Raw genomic sequence first — 21947 nt, forward strand, 5'->3', positions numbered from 1 at the left:
GTACCCTACATATATGTGTCATTGGCACTTTAACCACATTTGTAGCCCCTGTCATGCCAATAGTTATTGAAATTCAAATTGTTAAGGACAGGAGCAAAAAGTCATAATTTACTCATCAATTCATCACAGCCTAACCCAGCCTTATCTTAGCTTTATGCTCCCCTCCAGTAATGTGAGCAGAGAGAAAGACTGGGCAGACCAGGCTGTAAAAGAGAGAAAGCGAGCGTGAGCACATGTGCAACAGTTCTGCAGCATGATTCCTAATGAACCTCGCTCATAGAAACTCACAGGATTGGGGATCTGAAGGCAAAGAGTGGCATACAAAGAGTAGAACCAAGCAGCAGCTGCATTCTGTGCATGGTCACCTCCAGATCCCATGTATAACTTATGTAAAGTCACAAAAAGCCTTAAGGTCTTGGTTCACAAAAGCATTGAACCCATCAGTACAAAAGCACATGTTTAAATGATTTGCTGAATCAGGGCTTATCTTTGAAAGGTTCTCACTCTCTCGCTTGTACAGTACCAGCAGCACCAGGAGGTAGCCAATGGCCAAAACTGCTCCCTAAAAGCTATCTTGCGGGGGAGGGGCCACTTTGCAGATCATCATCAGGCTCGCCCTGAAAAGACTCTAGGATCTGTGAGGCTGAGAGCAAGCCCCCCCCTGCAGCCTCTCAAATTTGTGTCCACCAAGGGGAGCATTAGAAGGAAACTCCATGAGGATCTCTGCCCCCTCCTACAGGTTTCTCCACAAGAGGGTAAGACATGGCCAAAGACGTGGCCCAAAGTTTGTGTATTAATTAATTTGTTTAAAATAAAAAGATACAGAGATTGCAGATGGACATTTTGAGCTGATCCTATGTTAATGCATTATATAAACTAATCACTGGATTGAAGGTCAAATACTGTTTCAATAGGCTGCTAACTATTTTTTCCATCAATATTATGGACTCAATAGATCATGAACTTAATATTGCCTCATGCACACAGTAGATGCTTTCAAAAGCATTGAAATTAGCACAGAGTGGGATGCACCTTATTCCACAGAACTACTGCCATCTATTGTGTCAACAAGTATTTAGGGAGTCCTTAATCTGCAAAGCACTGACAAAATAATCTAACAAATGTGTTTCAAAGCATGTTTATGAAGCCTCTAATCCATTAATCAGTGGATGTGTGGATTAATTCCGCATACTAAGAATTCTTATGAAATTTCTGATGAAAAATAAAGTTCATTTGTAAGTGCAGAAAACCTGGACATTTAACAATTTTCTTAACTCTTCAAAAGGCACTAACTGCCTGAAAAAAATTCTTTAATACGAGAATTTTTTTTACATCCGATTAAAACTGTGGGGGTAGGGGGAGCTTAATTTTGGTTTTAAAATTCTTTGTTTGACTACAGCCACTGTCTAAAATTTGTTTATTCTCCCTCCCAATAAAAACAACCAACAAACCACACACACACACGGGCAAAAATTGGGGATTGGCCCTGCTTTGAGCAGGGGGTTGGACTAGATGACCTCCTGAGGTCCCTTCCAACACTGATATTCTATGATTCACAGGCTATCCTTATGTGTGCTGAAGTTCAACTCAGAGAGCATTTCTAACACAACAGTATAACAGCAAACACAGGAGTTCATAACAGAAATGTTGAAATAATTTACACTAAAACATCTATGCACATGTGGTCTCCTATAATTATTAGTATATTCTTATGCAGAAGATCTGTGTTTTCCATGAATTTTCATTCTCTGTTTGTTTTCATATTAACCTTATACATTTTGCAGTGCAGAAATATACCCATTTTAATAAATATTTAAGAAGCTATTCATTTTAAGAGTGGAAAAATTAACATAATGCCTATTTTTACAATTTGGGACCCCAACACGACAACATCTGAGAACATAAGACTTGCATTGATCTCTCTAGGAGTGGCATAGGGTGGGGTAAAGTGCGGGTCTATATTTTCCACTCAGTGTATGTAGAAATGTATGGCTTTCATTCACATTAACACTGAGTGGGAAATAGTCACATAAAGCCCCTAATCACTGATGTGTGAATAGAACCCATAATATAAAGCATTAGCATAGTTTTACAAATCTGAATGACAATTTAGTAATTGGATGCAGTGACTTTCCATGGGTTTTTAGGCACATTGGCATGGCAGCATGGGGGAGATAGAACAGAAACAGTCTTGACTGCCTCAGTACAGTGGATAAACAAAGGACATCAGTCTGCAGAGCCATTCATCCAACATTTTCACCAGCAGTTAATTCACTAAAATTAGAAAAAAGGTAAGAAGCCACCACAAGATTCCAGAAACTTTGGACAACATTTATGGCTTAAAAAAAGCTAGAAATTGTTTTTTAAAAAGAAAAATAGATTTATTTAAATGCACAGATTGTTTATTTTTATTTAATAAATATTAAAACCTTAGTTCCCTTAACTAAGTGAAATTCTCATATACCATTATGCTGCAAAATTATTCCCTCAATTATTTTCTGACTCCTTAAGAATACAGGGATGGACCTACACTTTGCTGGGCAATATGCAAAATGACATATACCTATGCTCACATCATCTTGCATGCAATCCCCACTGAGGCAACGGTGAATCTCTGCTCCCAACACCCCTCTCCACATAGTTCCATAGCTTGCAGTGATTCATATATGGGGGCCAAGTAGCCATGATTGGATTCAGAGAGCAACTTTTCAAATGAGTTTTGAGAGAGAGGGGAATTCATTCTCTTCTGCAGCCAGCCAGCAGAGTCAAATTGCATCATAGAACAAGAAATCTGATAGCGAGCGGACTGGCAGATCAGAGAAGTATATGTGTAGTGAGTGTAGGGCCCCAAGAAGGGGAGAGGCCCTATGTGGCCTGACAAGGCTAAGGCTGGCCTTAAGAAAATACATATATGACTAATTCTACAGACCTGCAGAGTCCTCACTCAGGAAAAATACCATTTGAGTGGGAACTTTCCTGTTAAGGAATGAAGGCATGGGATTATTAGTGAATTAGAACAGCATTTCCATCAGTTCCAGTTGCTAAATGCTTCAGATATTTCAGGTAATATCTTTACACTAATATTTTAATTGATTTGCACAGGCATAAACATGACCGTGCGCGTCAATAAATGCAATCTAAAATTGTTGTGCTCTTCGAGTACAGCCAGCTCTGAATATCACAACTGCAAAACAGAATCATCCATGAACAACTGTACAAAGGAAAGCAGGATGAATACAAAAACACTTCCAGAAACAACCTCCATGGAAGAAGGTACTTTAGATATACAGGGGATGAGTGCAGCATAAATACAGGCAGGTTACGCAGATAGAAAACAATATAAAATTGACAGAACACTATTTGCAATTTTTTAAAATGTATTCGCAAAAAGAAGAGGAGGACTTGTGGCACCTTAGAGGCTAACAAATTTATTAGAGTATAAGCTTTCATCAGCTACAGCTCACTTCATCGGATGCATTTTCCACTGAATGCATCCGATGAAGTGAGCTATAGCTCACGAAAGCTTATGCTCAAATAAATGTGTTAGTCTCTAAGGTGCCACAAGTCCTCCTTTTCTTTTTGTGAATAGAGACTAACACAACTGCTACTCTGAAACCTGTTAAAATGTATTGTTAATTTTAAAAAGTGCTGTTAATCACATTCCAAATTGGTTCTCTTCTCATTGAAAAAATTAATTATGCAGTCATCAGATGGTCACTGTATGTGACTTTACAACTATTACAGGACTTGCCTAGACACAAACTTGCACTGGTTTAACTACAAGTGTATTTTAAAATTGATTCAGGCTTCTCTGCACTAGAGACCTTACAGCAGCACAGCTGTACCAATGCAGCTGCGCCGCTGTAAGATCTCTCATGTAGTTCCCTCCCCTAACATAGTGCTGTTCACACTACCATTTATGTCAGCGAATCCCACATAGCTTGGTGGGGTGTTGTTTTTCACACCCCTAAGAGCTGTGCACACTACCACTTATGCAAGCAAAACTTATGTCGCTCAGGGGTAGTGTAGACATGACCCCAGATAAAGTGAGGCAGACCACTGTGTAGATGCTCTTATTTTAGTTTAAGAATGGCTTTTATGGATTTAGCTTAAATTAATTGGTTACTAACTTAGGCTAGAAAGAAATAAGCCGTTCCTAAATTGAAGTGTCTACATACGGTTTTTCACTGCAGTACCTAAATAAGTTTTAAATTAAATTGTTGTAATTTTCCTATGTAAATAAGCCATTAGACTCTCCGAAACAAAACTTGCTACTGCAGTCGGGCATATAAACAAAACAAGTTATCCAACTGAAATTTCTTTAAAATTCCTTTCTTATTCATACTTATTGATATTGGGTGTATGCATACTTTGTCACAGCAACAATTCATTATTTCTTTTTCATTTGAAAAAAGATCTGAATTGTTGCACTTTACGATAAATGGTTTTGTTATACAAGTCAAAGTTAAGATTCAGAACATTATGATTAAAGTAGTTTCTTTCCTCTCAGTGGCTATGTGGCTGAAAACATAGTTCCCTGCAGTATTCTCCTGTTAAATGTGGAGAAGTGTTTCCTTTAGAAGAGGAAATTCTCTTAAGGAAGTTGTTTTAAGATAAATAAAAGTTCAGGATGAAGCCAGCAAAAGGTGTGAAGGATTTCTCTTTGATTTCCCAATTTGTGTATTTGGGCTCAGACACAGACTACATTTTATGCACATATTAATAGGATGCTAATAAGGCTACAACTCTACTTTAACATGGACCTGTAGAGACAGCCTGATATGTGGCACCAAAATATATTAACCTTCTTAAGAAGAAACATTTTGTTCCTTTCTTGCAAAAGAGGGAATCAGATCACGCCTTTTTAATTTTGAGTTGAGGAAGTCTTGCAAACGCAGCCTATGAAGTTATTTTGATGTTAAGACTGTTTAGCAATGTCACTGACCAGTTAAAATGGTCTTTGAACATCAAGAGAAAGGAACCAGGTCTGTCTAGAATAAACTTTAGTAGTATATTCTCTTTATCAGTATCATTGTGGACAAGGAAAAGTGCCTAAATTAGGAAACAGGTTTCAGAGTGGTAGCCCTGTTAGTCTGTATCAGCAAAAATAAAATAAAATAAAAAAAAAATGGAGGAATACTTGTGGTACCTTGGAGACTAACAAATTTATTTGGGCATAAGCTTTCATGAGCTTATGCCCAAATACATTTGTTAAATTAAGAAAACCACTTATATCAAAGAGGTCATAAAAACAACACATCAAAATAATGCAGCACTGAAGCTCACAGAACTGTATTTAAATGTTTGCTGAGATCTCAGGGAAAACTTTGGAAAACATTTGATTTAAAGACAATTCTGCTTATGTTTTCTAGATTTCTCTTCCCTTTGGTTGTTTTCTTATAATTCCCTGGGAAATTCACATGAAACCAGGCCTTTGTTCCTCAACAGTTCATTTTATCCTGGCTGGTTACTTCTCAGCTAATAATGCCAATATCTTCTCTTTGGTGACATTATAATCATTTCTACAAAGCCAAAGGTCATGTCACAAAGACAGGATTTTAACATTAAGTAAGGGAATAAACAGAGGGAGTAGATGAAATCTTCAGAAACAAAGATCTTGTTTTCATGCATTTTTCCCTAGCAATACAAACAAAGGAAAGAAAGTCCCAGAGAATATACATCCAGTTTTGCAGTCGTCCAAGAACAGAACTCAGAAACTATATTTAGAGGTACACTGATAATTTAAAAATCATACACTGTTAACAATGTTTTTACCTGTGATATGAACACCCACTTAGATTAGTAAAACTGAAAGATTTTTACAAATCAAAATAGCTTTTTACCATTTACCATTTTACCATTACTGTTTATCTTTTTCATAATTCAACCACCAAAAAATGGAAATCAATTAAGCCAGTTTCACTTTGGCTTATACTCAGTCTCATTTCTCAGATTCTCAGACACTGCAAGGAAAGCATTTATTGCTTTAAAACAAAACAAACCCCCCCACAAAATCATGATTCCATTGGAGTTTAAAAGAAAAAACATGGAAAAACATTATTTGTGGGGTTAGACTATTTATACAAAACCTAACTACTGGATCACATTTACTTCATTAAAACACGAGTAACATTTTCAAATGAACCTAAGTGATTTAGGCACTTTTGAAAATTTTACCTAGTACCAACTGAGCTGATTTCTAACATGGTCTAACCTGGCTAGACATCATGGATGAGGCCAAATGGTGTTAGAACTGTGTTTAAAATGCTGCCCCAGCCCCCTCCCCCCCGTGCTACTAGGGACCTAAATTAGAAGACCTCTCCCCCTCCCCCCCCAAATAAAAGGGTTCTTACATTTTTTCCTATTCACGTTGGCTGGCAAAATCTCGTTAAAGTACAGCAAAAATAGAACAGTATTTAAAATTAGACCTTAATTCATGTGTTAGCTCCATCTATAAAGGATTTAAAAGAAAATTATTGTTCACTGTTTTTCTACTGTGGTAGCCCTAAGAGCCCTAGACACATACACAGCCCCACTGTGCACTATACAACACAGAACAATGTTTTCCAAAGTTCTCCAGAAAACATCAGTAATTCTAAGATTGTGTCCAAGTCTCCATCTACACTATTAAAATAACCACATAACTGAACCATTAGACAAACCATTGCATTAAACAACTATTAAAAATTAAATGTAATAGTTAAACTGTGGGTTAAACTGGGTTAAAATAGACAGAGGAAAACCATGTTATAAACATGTTTTTGTTTAAGCATCTCTCAAAATGAGAACAGTTCTCTAACATGGTTAAAATATGGCTAGAGTACAGTCATGTTATGTTTACTTTTAAGCATTGTTATTTCTGAAGTGCAGATGACAGCTAAGCTTCCTTAATAAAAACTTATTTTCCATGGAAAAAGGAGTTCACTTCAGCCATTAGTTACCTCTAAAGCCAAAACCTGCCATGTTGCGTTTTGGTATTTTTGTTTTTTAAACAATTTAAAAAAAATTAAAATAGTTCTTAAATTTATGGAGTTGCTAAATGGTTTAATACTTCAAGATTGAATGGCAAATTAGTCAAAACGTACTGAGCCTCTGCATGCTCATCTAATCCCCCTCAAACAAGCAAAGAGGATTGGATTGAAATGCCCCATCTAGTATTATAGTGAAGATGGATATACACATTACTGTTAATCACTTCCTACACCAAGCTGCTTTTAAACCTCATTGGTTAGTCCCACCTGTTGCTAGCAAGGGAACTTCTATAAATGACTCCTGCTTTGAAAACTCCTGTATGCGGTTCTTGTGTAGCAGCCACCAGTTTCTCTTGCTGAGAGAAAAGGGAAGGTGCTATACTGCACATTCAGGGAATCCCAAAGCACTTCACAAAGTAAAGTTTTATGATTTATGCGTCAGTGCTATGACTGGGCCAGTCATGGCAGTGGTCAGACTACAGAACAGGGAAGAGTCAAGCAAATCTGAGGCATCCTGCAAATCTATTCTAGGTTCCCCAGCTGGACAGCCCAAGATTCAGTGTCGGCCTTCTTCTCCCCAACTGCAATGCATGGCATCAGAGTGAGTCTGGGGGATTAGGTCATAGGCACACTAGAGTGTGCCTTTGTGAAAGAATTTAAGGGACAGCAGGAGAAGGGGAACCTGTGAAATACTTCAGCCAGGGCCACGCTAAAAGGGGAGACATCTCAACTCCCCTGGAACAATCAAGTTACACTCTAGAGCTCAGTCAATAAAAAGCAGCCCCATCGCTGGCACTATACACCAGCGGCAGCGAAGCACAAACAAGTCACATCACACCAGCATCTCAGCCTGTCCTTGGTGGAGTGGAGATCCCCCAGGATGAAGGACCTCCATCATCGAAACTATCTTTCAAGAGAATACTAAACTGCATCTCTCTAGGGAGCCCTTCAGACAATAACCCCAGTGTCCTGGCCAATATCCCTAAAGACGGTCCTAAACCAAATGTAACCTACTATGAATGTAAAATTATGAAAAGACAGTTACCTTTTCTGCAACTGGTGTTCTTCGAGATGTGTTGCTCATGTCTATTCCACAATAGGTGTGTGTGCTTGCCACGTGCACCGGTGCTGGAAGTTTTTTCCTTAGCAGTACCTGTGGAGGGGGGCAGCACTCCCTGCGACCCCTGGAGTGGCACCAGCCTGGTGTGGTATAAGGGGAGCTCCGCACTCCCCCCACCCTCAATTCCTTCTTGCCAGACAACTCCGACAGAGGGAAGGAGGATGGGATGTGGAATAGACATGAGCAACACATCTCGAAGAACACCAGTTACAGAAAAGGTAACTGTCTTTTCTTCTTTGAGTGATTGCTCATGTGTATTCCACAATAGGTGATTCCAAGCTATATCTGTTGGAGGTGGGTAGGAGGTCATAAATTCCCGGGACGGAGTACGGCCCTGCCAAACCTGGCGTCATCCCTGGTTTGGGAGACGATCGCATAGTATGAGGTGAACGTGTGAACCTAAGACCACGTAGCGGCCCTACAAATGTCCTGGATGGGGACATGGGCCACGTATAAGGTTGAGGGCAGCGTACCAGTCCCCGGGGTCCAGGGAGGGGATGATAGAGGCCAGTGAGACCATGCAGAACTTGAGCCTCACCATGAACTGGTTTAGATCCTGCAGGTCCAGGATGGGCCTGAGTCTTCCTTTGGCCTTTAGTCGTGACCACGCTGGGAGGAAAGCACACAACCAATTGTAGAAGGGAAGCTTCATTAAGGAGGGGGGGATCTCAGAGGAAAACTGGCAGGGCGCCTCCATCAAAACCTCCTTTTTCCCGACTGTTTGCCCTTGGAGGACCCAGGTTGCGGGGCAGGCCGCAACTGCCTCTAAGGGCGCCTTTTATAGACCCTCAACATGCGATAGGCTGCCTCGTACTTCGGCTGGGTGGCCTGAGCGGGAGACTGCTGCGGCCTAAACTTAGATTTGGCCAGAGCCGGGACATACAGACCCAGAGTCTGGAGGGTCGCATGGGGGTCCTTCATGTCATGCAGCTTTGTATCCATTTGCTCGGCAAACAGAGCTTTGCCGTCAAACGGGAGATCCTGCATGGCAGCCTGTGCTCCACTGGGCAGCCCGGAGAGCAGTAGCCACAACGCCCTTCTCATGGACAGCGCCAAGGCCATGGACCGTGCTGCCGTGTCTGCCGCATACGAAGCTGCTTGCAGGGATGCTCTGACAGACGCTGTACCCTCCTCCACCAGCGCCTTGAATGCTTTCTTATCACGCTCCTGGATGGAATGCTCGAACTAGGGCAGGGAACCCCACAAATTGAATTCGTACCTGCCCAGGAGTGCCTGTGGTTTGCCACCCGCAATTAAAAACTCGAGGGAGACTAAAGCCTTCTCCCGAAAGAGTCGAGCTTTTGCGATTCTTTATTTTTCGGGGTAGGGGCTGGTTGGCCCTGCCGCTCCCTGTGGTTGATGACTCAACCACCAGGGAGTTGGGTGCCAGGTGGGCGTAGAGGTACTCGTGCCCTTTAGTGGGTACAAAGTACGTGAGTTCTGCCTTCTTAGAGATGGGGGCCAGCAAGCCGGTGTTTGCCACAAGACATTTGAAATTTTTGCCACTCCTTTGTGGAGGGGCAAAGCTACCCTGCCCGGTGCCGAAGAGGACAGCACGTTGAACAGGGAGTCTGAGGGTACCTTCAACTCCTCTACCTGGAGGTGGAGGTTTGATGCCACCCTTTTACAGATTCATAGATTCATAGATATTTAGGTCAGAAGGGACCAAGATGATCATCTAGTCTGACCTCCTGCACAATGCAGGCCACAGAATTTCACCCACCATTCCTGCAAAAAACCTCACACCTATATCTGTGCTATTGAAGTCCTCAAATCACAGTTTAAAGACTTCAAGGAGCAGAGAATCCTCCAGCAAGTGACCCATGCCCCATGCTACAGAGGAAGGCAAAAAACCTCCAGGGCCTCTTCCAATCTGCCCTGGAGGAAAATTCCTTCCCGACCCCAAATATGGCGATCAGCTAAACCCTGAGCATATGGGCAAGATTCACCAGCCAGATACTACAGAAAATTCTTTCCTGGGTAACTCAGATCCCACCCCATCTAATATCCCATCACAGGCCATTGGGCCTATTTACCATGAATATTTAATTACCAAAACCATGTTATCCCATCATACCATCTCCTCCATAAACTTATCGAGTTTAATCTTAAAGCCAGATAGATCTTTTGCCCCCACTGCTTCCCTTGGAAGGCTATTCCAAAACTTCACTCCTCTGATGGTTAGAAACCTTCGTCTAATTTCTAGTCTAAATTTCCTGGTGGCCAGTTTATATCCATTTGTTCTTGTGTCCACATTGCTACTGAGCTTAAATAATTCCTCTCCCTCTTCCTCTCTGGTATTTATCCCTCTGATATATTTATAGAGAGCAGTCATATCTCCCCTCAACCTTCTTTTAGTTAGGCTAAACAAGTTTTTGATGGGCCCTAAAGTCCTCCTGTGGGACACATCTGGGCAGGGCGAGGAGGCTGGCACGGTGCTCTTGGTGTCCGCCGGCACCGGAGGATGCACCACTTGGTCAGACTCCGGGCATGGTGCCGAGGACGTATGTCCCACCTACCCCCTTCTCGGAGGTCTGGAGAGGGAGGCCGACGGTGCCTCTGGGGCGAGTGGGCTCCCACCGGGGGCTGTGTCGGGGCCACGGTGCCCACTGGTACCATTGGGCCGGCCACGGGGCCCGGGGCCACTGAAGCCTGGCTGGCCTGTCCCATAGAAGGGCGACTATAAGCGGAGGCCGGGCTGACGAACAACCTGCCACTGTATGGGGTCTGGGAGGAACAGTGGGGCCGGGAGTGACGTTGCCCATGGGACTGCGATCTTGATGCGGAGGACCAGTACCGTCTGTAGCTGCTGCTCCGCGATCGGCTCCGAGGGGCAAACCTGTGACTGCGAGGTGCCGGTGATCGATGCCCTGGGCTGCAGAGGCAATGCCTTGGAGGACTCTTGGAGTGGGATTCTGAGTGGGAACAGCATCGACGTCCGTGCCATGACTGGCCATGGTAATCCCTATGAGATGAGGACCTCTGGCAACATCTGCTTCGGTCTCGTTGGTACTCACTCTGTGACGCGGAGTGGTGCCGAGAGTTTCGGTCGGACGGCACCCATCCAGACAGTCTGGTGGGAGTTGAGGGCGATCCACGCGGACTACGCCCTGAACTGTTGCTGGGCAACGAACGGCGTTGGGAACGTTCCCTGGAATGAGACCGGTGCTGAGCTGGGGGCGACTGCGGAGAACCCAGCGGTGGCTTGCTCCTGCAGCATGGTGCTGACGCTGGTGGCGCTCCTGGTACCAGCATGGACATGACGTCCCAGGCCGCCTACAGGGCCTCCCATGTTTCCGAAGCAGCCGGGCTACTCCACTCTAGTGAGTTGGAGGCCTAGAGGCCGGAGGGAATCGAGGACTGCCTGACATGGGTCTAGTCTCTGCCCCTGGTTTCCCTCGGTGCCGCTGCAAAGAAGGTGTTTCCTTTGCCTTCTTGTGCCCCGTGTATGGGGAGCGGTGCCGACTGGTCGAAGGCACCGGAAGGTCGCTGCCCATCGATGCTGCGGTGCCCGGTGCCAACTCAGAATGGTGCACCGGAGTAGGGGTCAGCACCAACTCCATCAGAATAGCTTGGAGCCTAATCTCTCAGTCCGAGGTGTAAATGACTTGCAAATCTTGCAAGGATCGCTGATATGGGTTTCTCCCAAACAGCGTAAACAGTCTGCGGGTGGGTCACTCCTTGGCATAGATCGCCTACAAGTGTCACATGACTTAAAACCCGGGGCGCAGGGCATGCCCCGGTCCGGGCACTCTAACTGAACAGCTAACTAACTACAGATACTAGCACTGAACGAACAAAAAGTTCTGGGGACAAGCTACAGCAAAGCTGGAGCAGAGTAGTTCCGATGCACCTTCACGGGTGGCAAGAAGGAACTGAGGGTGGGGGGAGTGCGCAGCTCCCCTTATACCACACCATGGAGGAGCCACTCCAGGGGTTACTGGGATGTTCCCCCTATGGGTACTGCTAGGGGAAAAACTTCTGGCACCGGTGCACTAGCGAGTATGCACACCTATTGTGGAATACACATGAGCAATCACTCGAAGAAGAATGCCCAGTTTCCCCCAAAGGTTTGCCAGCTATTCAAGTGAACCTAAGCAGAGTTTCAAGTGAGCGTCTCCCCCCGCCACACACACACACACACAAATTGTGTGTGTGAACCATGCAAAACTCATTGGTTTCAGTCAAGTTTGTTTTGAATTTGGGGTCATTAGAGCGCCAAGTGAAACTTCAGGGATGTGAAGTTCAAACCGTGTGAACCAGAACTAGCAAGTCTGGCATAGCTCTACTTCTAGAGCGCAAGGCTCTCTCCTAGGAGCTGTTAGTGAGTGCATAGTGTGTGCCATACCTGCTCACCTAATCCCATCTGACTGCTTTGTGGGATACTTTTAAAACCATTAGATGCCTAAAGGAAGAACATACTTGTCTTTAGAATAAAAGTTCTTCTCCTGTTTCTCTCATCCCTTCCTTCCCCACACCAGTCCCACTTTACACTTCGCTTCCCTCTCTCACTTCCCTCAGCTCTCTAACTTCTCTTGCCCCAACTCTCATTCCAACAGCGCCAGAACAGGTTCCTCTGAGCCTCACATTCCCTACCTGCCAAGCTCTTCAGCAGCTCCCATAAACTCCGGAGTACTGATGCAGAAGAACAGTTTTGCACTGACTGGTGTCCTAATGGTAAAATGGTCCACATGGCTCCTTCTAATCCCATTGGAGTAGGGATTGCTCCTGCAGTCAGGACTCTTCTCACTAGGCCTAGCGCCTGACTCAGCAGCTATAAACATGCTTCACCAGCAGACTTGGTAGTGTGAGAAATACCATAGGAAGCTTGGAAGCAGTCTTGCCAATAATCATGTCCTTTTCAGGATAATTGTGTCAATCATAAATTATATGAAAGACACTCAGATCTGTATGGCTGGCAAGTAATGGCAGGGTTGCTACTCTTTAGTTTATTCACGCTGGGCAGAGTCACATGTTTAGTGATAACTTTGTTTTTATTCCCACCATCAAAATACTTGTTTTAGATAGGGTGACCAGATGTCCTGTTTTTATAGGGACAGTCCCGTTTTTGGGGACTTTTTTTTTTAATGTAGGAGCCTATTACTCACTACCCCTGTCCTGTTTTCTCACAGTTGCTATCTGGTCACCCTAGTTTTAGAGCAAGATCTGGAACCAGAGGAAGAGTACCTAAATCATCTCCCTTATGGAAACAGCCTGTATATTTCAAACAAGATGACATCAGTATGATTTATAAAAAAAACAAACAAAACAAAACAAAAACAAAAAAACCCAAACACCTGTGAATTTAAAGAGAAAATTAAGTCCTTTCTATTACCTATGGCTAGAAAACTGCTACCAAAACTATTTCTGAGAGAATATTTTTAATGAAAAATCATAAGGAAAATTGGTCCAATTTTTCATTCAACACTACTTTCCATAGATGTTTTAAACCAACATAGAGGACTGACTAGAAAGCTACATTCCTAGTATACAACTCTACAGACTGATTTAAAATGGCTACAGAAAAGTTATCATTCTTTATGGATTGCAATAGACTTTCCATATGGGCAGACTCTCCCATAGTTTTTGTTTTTAACTTGGTTGTATTCTCTCTTTTTGGAAGGTAAAAATTCAACAGCACTGTCAGAACTAAGCTAATGATTGATGCTTCCTGAAATGGTAGCCATCTTGTAAATTGGGAAGGAACCATTTCATTCAACCTGCCAAAGCCCAAACATGAGAGAGACCAAGTTGGGCTTAATAGACTCAAAATAAGGGACATATGATTATTAGGGCTGTCAATGATGAAAAAAATTAATTGAGCTGTTAAACAATAATATCCAAAAATATTTAAACAAATAGTATTCTGTTTTCTATATTTTCAAATATATTGATTTCAATTACAATACAGAATACGAAGTGTACAGTGCTCACTTTATATTTATTTTTATTACAAATATTTGCATTGGAAACAACAAAAGAAATAGTATTTTTTATTTCACCTAGTACAAGTACTGTAGTACAATTTCTTTATCATGAAAGTTGAACTTACAAATGTAGGATTATGTACATAAAAATAACTGCATTCAAAAATAAAACAATGTAAAAACTTTAGAGCCTACAAGTGCAGTCAATCCTACTTCTTGTTCATCCAATTGCTCAAACAAGTTTGTTTACATTTGTGGAGATAATGCTGCCCGCTTCTTGTTTCAATGTCACCTGAAGGTGAGAACAGGCGTTTGCATGGCATTGTTGTAGCCAGTGTCACAAGATATTTACGTGTCAGATGCGATAAAGATTCTTATGTCCCTTCATGCTTCAACCACCATTCCAGAGGACATGCGTCCATGCTGATGACGGGTTCTGCTCGATAACGATCCAAAGCAGTACAGACCGACGCATGTTCATTTTCATCATTTGAGTCAGATGCCACCAGCAGAAGACTGATTTTCTTTTTTGGTGGTTCTGGGTTCTGTAGTTTCCGCATCGGAGTGTTGCTCTTTTAAGACTTCTGAAAGCATGCTCCACACCTTGCCCCCTCCGATTTTGGAAGGCACTTCAGATTCTTAAATTTTGGGTTGAGGACTGTAGTTATCTTTAGAAATCTCACACTGGTACCTGCTTTGCATTTTGTCAAATCTGCAGTGAAAGTGTTCTTAAAATGAACATGTGCTGGGTCATCATAAAAGACCGCTATAACATGAAATATATGGCAGAATGCATGTGAAACAGAACAGAAGACATACAATTCTCCCCGCGCAAAAGAGTTCAGTCACAAATTTAATTAACACATTATTTATTTAATGAGCATCATCAGCATGGAAGCATGTCCTCTGGAATGGTGGCCGAAGAATGAAGGGGCATACGAATGTTTAGCATATCTGGCGCATAAATACTGTACCTTGCAATGCTGGCTAAAAAAGTGCCACGTGAACGCCTGTTCTCACTTTCAGATGACATTGTAAATAAAAAGCAGAAGGTATTATCTCCCATAAATGTAAACAAACATGTTTCTCTTAGCGATTGGCTAAACAAGAAATAGGGCTGAGTGGATTTGTAGGCTCTAAAGTTTTACATTGTTTTGTTTTTGAGTGCAGTTATGTAACAAAAATATTTCTACATTTGTAAGTTGCACTTTCATGATAAAGAATTGCACTGCAGTACTTGTATGCTGTGAATGGAAAAATATTTCTTTTATCATTTTTACAGTAAAAAGAAAAGGAGTACTTGTGGCACCTTAGAGACTAACCAATTTATTTGAGCATAAGCTGTCGTGAGCTACAGCTCACTTCATTGGATGCAATTTTTTATTAATAAAAATAATAAAGTGAACACTGTACACTTTGTATTCTGTGTTGTAATTGAAATCAATATTTTGAAAATGTAAAACACATCCAAAATATTTAATAAATTTCAATTGGTATTCTATTAATAGTTTAATAGTGCAATTAAAACTGTAATTAGTCCAGATTAATTTTTTTTTAGTTAATGGCGTGAGTTAACTGCGATTAATCGAAAGCCCTAAAGATTATCTATTCAGGAAGCTGGAAAGGACGCAGGATTCACTGCTTTAGTATAAATCACTTCAGTTTCATGATTTTTCATTGCTGATAAATGAGCGCTGGGGTCAAAGGAAGGAAATAACAAAAATAATAAGACCAAAGTCTCTGGCCTATTGTGGAAAAACTCCACTGAAGTCACTGGCACTGTGCCCATTGACACTAGCAGAGAATTTGGACCTCAATATGACAACCTGTTACAGGAAAATCTAAGCCTCTGATTAAATAGTTTAAATTGCTCAGAATATTTCTGTAACAGTGTCATGTGCTCCTGTAAGAATGATTGCAATTTCATAAACATGTCTGTTTTATTGTCTCCAGATAGTCTTGAAAGAACAGTAGCGTAAATTCCCACACACAGTTTTAACCTGTTAACACCAAACGGACCTAATACAAGCACCATCTAATGAAGCTTGTGATCATGCAGTTACGGAGGGTGGCGGGGGGGACCTCACTGCTGCCTGCTTGTTTTGACTTCAACTTGGTAGGGACCCTATGCATAAATAATGCTACAAGTTCACATGCAACAATAAAACATTGTATTTCCTAGCATAGCATTGTCACTTGGTTTCAGTTTTTTGGGATCCCAGTTTCACCAGTACACTCCCACATCCTGCTAGTAGGATAATTCAGCTATCCTGAAAATTATTATTAAATTATATTTTATTGCAATGGTGCCTCAGGACCCCAATCATAAACCAGGATCCCACTGTGCTAGGATCTTGCAAGCACACAAGAGACAGTCCCTGCCCAGTGCACTGTCATCACAGCACAACACAATTTTCACATCATCGTGTGTTACAACACGTGAAATAACAGGCTAGACTGTGGACCCCTTACTGATAAAAGAAGCAGGTATGTCTACACTGTGTTTTAAAACCCTCAGTAGTGAGTCTCAGAGCTCGCACTACAGCAGTAAACTGCTGTGGAGACATTTGGGCTCTGGCTAGAGTTTGGGCTCTAAAGCCCAGGGAGGAAGGTGGGTTTCAGAGCCTGATTCATCAGTGCAGGATAAACAGCTGCTCAAAAATGCTCTTTCTACAATTCTTCTTCCCCATCTAGCTTCTGAGGGATTACCAAGATCCAGAACTCACTTGCCACCTCAGTTTCACTTTCTCAGCTTGACATGCAACCTTGAGAAATAAACTGGTCTTCTGTTTAAGGCAGCAGTGTTCTCTAGTGCTTAAGGTGAAAATGACATGCTCAGCAGTGAAGATTCAGGGGGATAGCTCCTATTTATTTATTTTTAAAATCAGAAGAGGAATGTAAGTCCTCCCAACAACCTCTCACAGATCCACAAGCACTGCTGATGGGGACTCCAGGAAAGAAGCCCCATTAGTAATGAGTGGGTAGCAAATTCCCAGTATCCACATCTGGGGAGCTGCAACCTATGGAAACTGGTTTTTGTGGACCAGCTGTGATTTCTAGGCATTGCAACAGAATTCTGCCTAGTTTCAAAGTCTAGTTAAATTTGCTAATTGACAAAAATGTCTTTAGCTCTCACATGTACAAACCCAAGTGTTTAAATGCAAAGACATGAATACTTAACGATATTGTAAATCTTACATTAACAAAACACACAGCACAATCTCTGCTGGCATAACTGATTTGAATTTAATAGAAGCTGTTGGGTCCTCAACACTTTTGAAAGACAGGCCATTTATGTAGGTGCCTAAGCAAGTGTTGAGGACCCAACATACATAGCCTTTAAAGTCATCTGCAAAGGAAAGACCACTGGGTTTGTACTGCATAAGCAGGTGTTTACTTTAACACACAGTCCACAGATAAGGCAAAGTCCAAAATGACCACTCTTTCTGGGGTTTGGATTTGTTGGATTATTGTTGATTTTTTATTATCCCTCAGTATTACATCATAGGGATTTTTTTTTAAAGTCTTTGCAACATACAAGATCTTTAAGCATAAGAAAACTGCTGTCTAAAATGTATCCCCTTGAGTTACCAATAAATCTTGAGCACAAACAGACGCTATAGGTTTGGGTTGTCAGATGTTGTGTTAAACCATCTGCAGAACTGAATTTTAGGTGCTCAAATGTTATAAAGAAGCAAAAAAAAAAAAAGATTGTACATACAAAGGATAAGAAATGTGGGTACCTTTAATGACTACGTGAGGGCCTGAAAAGTGATTTTATTGGTTCACATGCATTGTCCTCTTTTCTTTTGAATGACTTTGGAAATGAGAGAGAGTACTTAACAGTAACTGTTGCTCTTCAAAGGTCACCTCCATGCATTCATAGTACACGCCCGCCTTCCCCTCTGTTTTGGAATCCTATATAATGTCAGGACTCCACAGGTAGGGAGGCGCATTCCCTTTGCAGAATAGGGCAAGAAGTTCAACTTCACGCAAGATCTCTTTTGCGCAATCCTCCCCCCATCAACACACACAGCTTTTCAAGGCAGTTCCACAGCTCAACACCAAGAACACAATATCCCACAAGTGCGAATGCACAGAGGCAATTCTCAAAGAAGAGTAAGTCACACACAGATATTACATTTCCCAGTGATGCCTAAAAACCAACTCCCAAAAATTTACGCATCTCTCTCAAGTCTTCCAGCATCATAAGGGACCATCCTCCTCATTTCAGTTTACATCTGTTTTATTTCATGTGTCATAGGAGAGCAAGGAGATCATTTGTTTTTTCCACAAATCAGAATTTTGTGATTGCTACATTAGAAAAATAAATTTGTTTTAAACATTTTGATATTTCTTAAAATATTTTAGTCCTAATTTCCTCTGAAAGTGGCTGTCCTATACTTGGATTTTATAGTACTAGCCTATTCAAATACACACTTTTTAGCCTTATTTACACGGACCTCTCTCTTAGAATGTCCCATTCTTGCATCATCACCAGTTCAGCTCCACTGGTGGTACCAACAGGGAGAGCTCCAGAGTAATTAACGTGTAAGCTCAGAATAGACACAGCCTTACTTTTGTGGCTTGTGTTCCACATTAAAGAATAAGAAGATTAAAAGCACAGTAGGTGATTGTGCTTGGGATTCAGCATCCATTAAACTACCTGGCAGTGTTGCTTTAAAGTAAAGTCCAAATTTTAGTTTTTACATAAAACAGGGGGGAGGCAAGGAGGGTGCTTTATAAAAGCTAACATTTAATGGATTTAATTAAATATCAATACATTCTAGCAAGTGACTTACTGAAAGAAAAAGTGAAATGCACTAATTTGTTTTCATACACCAAAAATGGTGAAAACTAAGCCAGCTTTCTAAGAATCTTTTGTCTTTACTCATCAATAATTATTAGTGACTCAGGCAAGGACTTTTTTTAAAAGAGGATTATTTTTAATCTCACTGTGTTCTTAAGAACATTTTCCAGTTTAATCAGTCATTTTTCTTCTTGCAACAAGCTCACTTTCCAGGAGAAAATCCTGAGTTTGAAACTTTCAATAATTCCCCACCAACAGACCAACTTGCCCACCCTCCCATGAAAGGAGGGGATTTATAGTTAAATTGTATTAATGCTAATGGGTGTTATTCACATAAACCCTGCATATTAATACTAGAAAAGACAACTCCTACAATTTCAAAAGGGTATGGGGAAAAAAATCTCTTAAATTTTCCAGTCAAGCCTTATATTTCTTTCTAAACATTTCCCTATATTTTCAGTAGGCAAATCCCCCTTCTTTTCCCTCAAAATAAAAATTCATACCTTTTTTCTTCCTTGCTGTTCAAGAGTTTGCTTGAAGTTGAGATCAGACATTTGGATCTGAATTCGTTGCTTTTGAACTTTCTTGTTCAACAAATCCCTGTAACGCACATACATGGCATTTCTCAGCCTGTATAGATTTTTGTAGTTTTCAAGATGGCGCTGGAAGAAAATATTCACATGAATTTGGGGTTTGGGTTTGTTTATTTTTTGTTAAATGTGTATTTTCTTTCCACCTTTCCACTAACCACTAACCACTTCCATTTCCAAAATAACTGGACATGGACTTTCCTGATCAGAATATAGGCTCACTTGTAGAGTTGTGCAGGAACCAGATTTTTTGCTTCAGAGAAAGAGTTTTGCAATTTTGAATTTTTTTCCGTTCTGGAACAGAATGAAGCTTTTTCTTTTTCTTTTTTTTTTTTTTTTGAGATTTCCCATTAATCAAATTTTCAAAAAACCCCTGCAATGTGAAACAATGTTTTGATCATCCCAATGTGGACTCGTCTCATTTTATAAAAAAAAGATCAGTCATTTTGAAACAGAAAAATCAAAAATGCTCCATTCCAAAAAGGTTAAAATGCAGCGTATCAGAATGACATTCAAATTCACTTTCAACGAATCTGCATTTTCCAACCAGCTCTACTCATTTCTGTTCTAAGTACAGACATCAGAAACACTACAAACAGGGAATGGAGTCAGAATCCATGTGCTGAGTGGGATCCCTAACTCCCAGATGAGGAGGGACTGGGAGTGAAGGAGAGAACATCTTGCATTGCTCGCAAAGAAGTCATTATGGGCATCCATCTGCTGTGAGGGAGGGATGATACTTGAGATTGTGTTTAGGTGGATATCAACAGGAAAGAAGAAGTTGGGAGGGGGGTGACGAGAACATGTCCTTCTCATCTAATGGCTGTATCGATAGTATTTCTCTCTGCAATCCCCTCTAGCAGAGGCATTGGCTCTTCCAATTCTGCACTGAAATCCTGTGCAATCTCACTGATTTCAACAGGATGTAAATCAGCACAGAATTTGGTCCCTGAAGTAAGCTGGTAGGCACCACTAGAAGTTACATTCAGTCCTCATTTGAAAGCAAGGAGGAAAAGAAGGCTCCTGGGCCCTGGAACTCCTGGAAAGATGGAAGAAAAAGACAAGGAAGTTATGAAGTGACTGCAGCAGCACCACCATTGTAGTTTAAACAATTACAATAAACGCTTTTTTATCCTGCATGTTGGAGGAATGGGGGGTGTTGGTAAGTGAAAAATTCCAGTCAACTAAGAGGAAAGGAGTTTGGGTGCAGGGTTGGGAGTTTGGGTATGGGAAGGGGCTTGGGGCAGGGGGTTGAGGTGCCAGATCCGGGGGGTGCTCCCCTTGGGCGGCTCCCCGCAAGTGGCAACCTGTCCCTGCTGCTCTTAGGCAGCTCTGCATGCTGCCCCCACCCAGACTGCTGGCTCTGCAGCTCCCATTGGCTGGGAACCGCAACCAATAGGAGCTGCGGGCGCAGCGCTTGCAGCGGACGCAGCGCACAGAGCCGCCTAGCCGCACTTCCACCTAGGAGCAGTAGAGATACGTTGCCGCTTCTGGGGAGCCAGGAGGAGCCAGGCTGGGAACCTGCCAGCCCCATGCCAACTAGACTATAAACCGAACTTTCTATGAAGATTAAAAATGCCAGTTTATAGAGCTTTCCAGTTGGTACAGGGCTGATAACACACCTTTTACTGTATTTAAAACCTGTCAAAGCTTTTGATGAAACATTCCTAGAAGGCTGAGAAATAGTTCAGCAGAAAGAGGGGCGATTGCTGCTGTGAAAACAGAGAAGCATATTCTGCAGTGCTGACTGGAAGGGGCTGACTTCACATTTCGCCTCCACAACCCTCCAGCAGTGGATGAATTCTAATCCACATATCTAAGCATCTTTTTTTATGCAGTACCTGGATTAAGGCGCAGGCACCAACATTCAGCAATGATTCCTGTCATAAGACATCTTCAGAGTGACTAGCTTCACAAAGCATCAGAGAGAAAGAGACACCTGTAATCATGCTCTTTTAAAGAAGCTTTTGATGTGACAAATAAAACCAAGAGAATGGAGAAGAAAAAGAGAACAAGTCACAAGTTTGGGGGGGGGGGGTTTGTTTGTTTTTTATAAGCAGTTTCAGTTTAGGCTCATTCTGGAGACCATCTGGAAAAATCTTATTAAAAAAAATAAAAAGCCCTTTGCTATTTTAATAGTTGTTTTGTGTATCCTTACTTGCTTTATAGAGTCTTTAAATTAAAGGTGGGGGGGGAGAGACACAATGAAAGACAAAGATCTTTGAAATATTTAGGAATTTCTTATGATGGTAAAATACAGCTAAGGAAATGGACATAAGACAGGGCATGCGAGTTAACACTTTTTAAAATACTTCCTTACTCCAGGATCTTTTGGGCTTCTTGGGAAAAGTTTTAGTAGAACTTTCATTCAAATCAATTGACTGCCAGGACTTACAGGGCTGCGCTTGAAACACTCATTATTTGGATGCTCTAGGTATGAGTCAGATTTTTTTTTTTCAAATGAAAATCAAAGTGCCAGCAAGTCACTATACGGAATACCCCATAAAAAGAGAGCATACTGTGTATGGA

The 21947-nt window shown here is 41.7% G+C and overlaps 1 protein-coding gene across 6 annotated transcripts in view; it reads right to left on the reverse strand.

The window, feature by feature from the left end:
* The window catches only part of LOC140909185 (uncharacterized), a 101546-nt gene that overhangs the window by 59733 nt on the left and 19866 nt on the right, over positions 1 to 21947 (reverse strand). For all 6 annotated transcript variants that reach the window (XR_012158127.1, XM_073337892.1, XM_073337893.1 and 3 more), the window contains one exon: positions 19332 to 19490. Coding sequence is in view for 5 of the 6 variants with exons in the window: in XM_073337892.1 (XP_073193993.1) it covers positions 19332 to 19490 (159 nt within the window). In the remaining variant the exon portion in view is untranslated. The remainder of the gene's footprint in view (positions 1 to 19331; positions 19491 to 21947) is intronic.

The sequence above is a fragment of the Lepidochelys kempii genome, chromosome 3 (assembly GCF_965140265.1).
Source record: "Lepidochelys kempii isolate rLepKem1 chromosome 3, rLepKem1.hap2, whole genome shotgun sequence".
Lineage (NCBI taxonomy): Eukaryota > Metazoa > Chordata > Testudines > Cheloniidae > Lepidochelys > Lepidochelys kempii.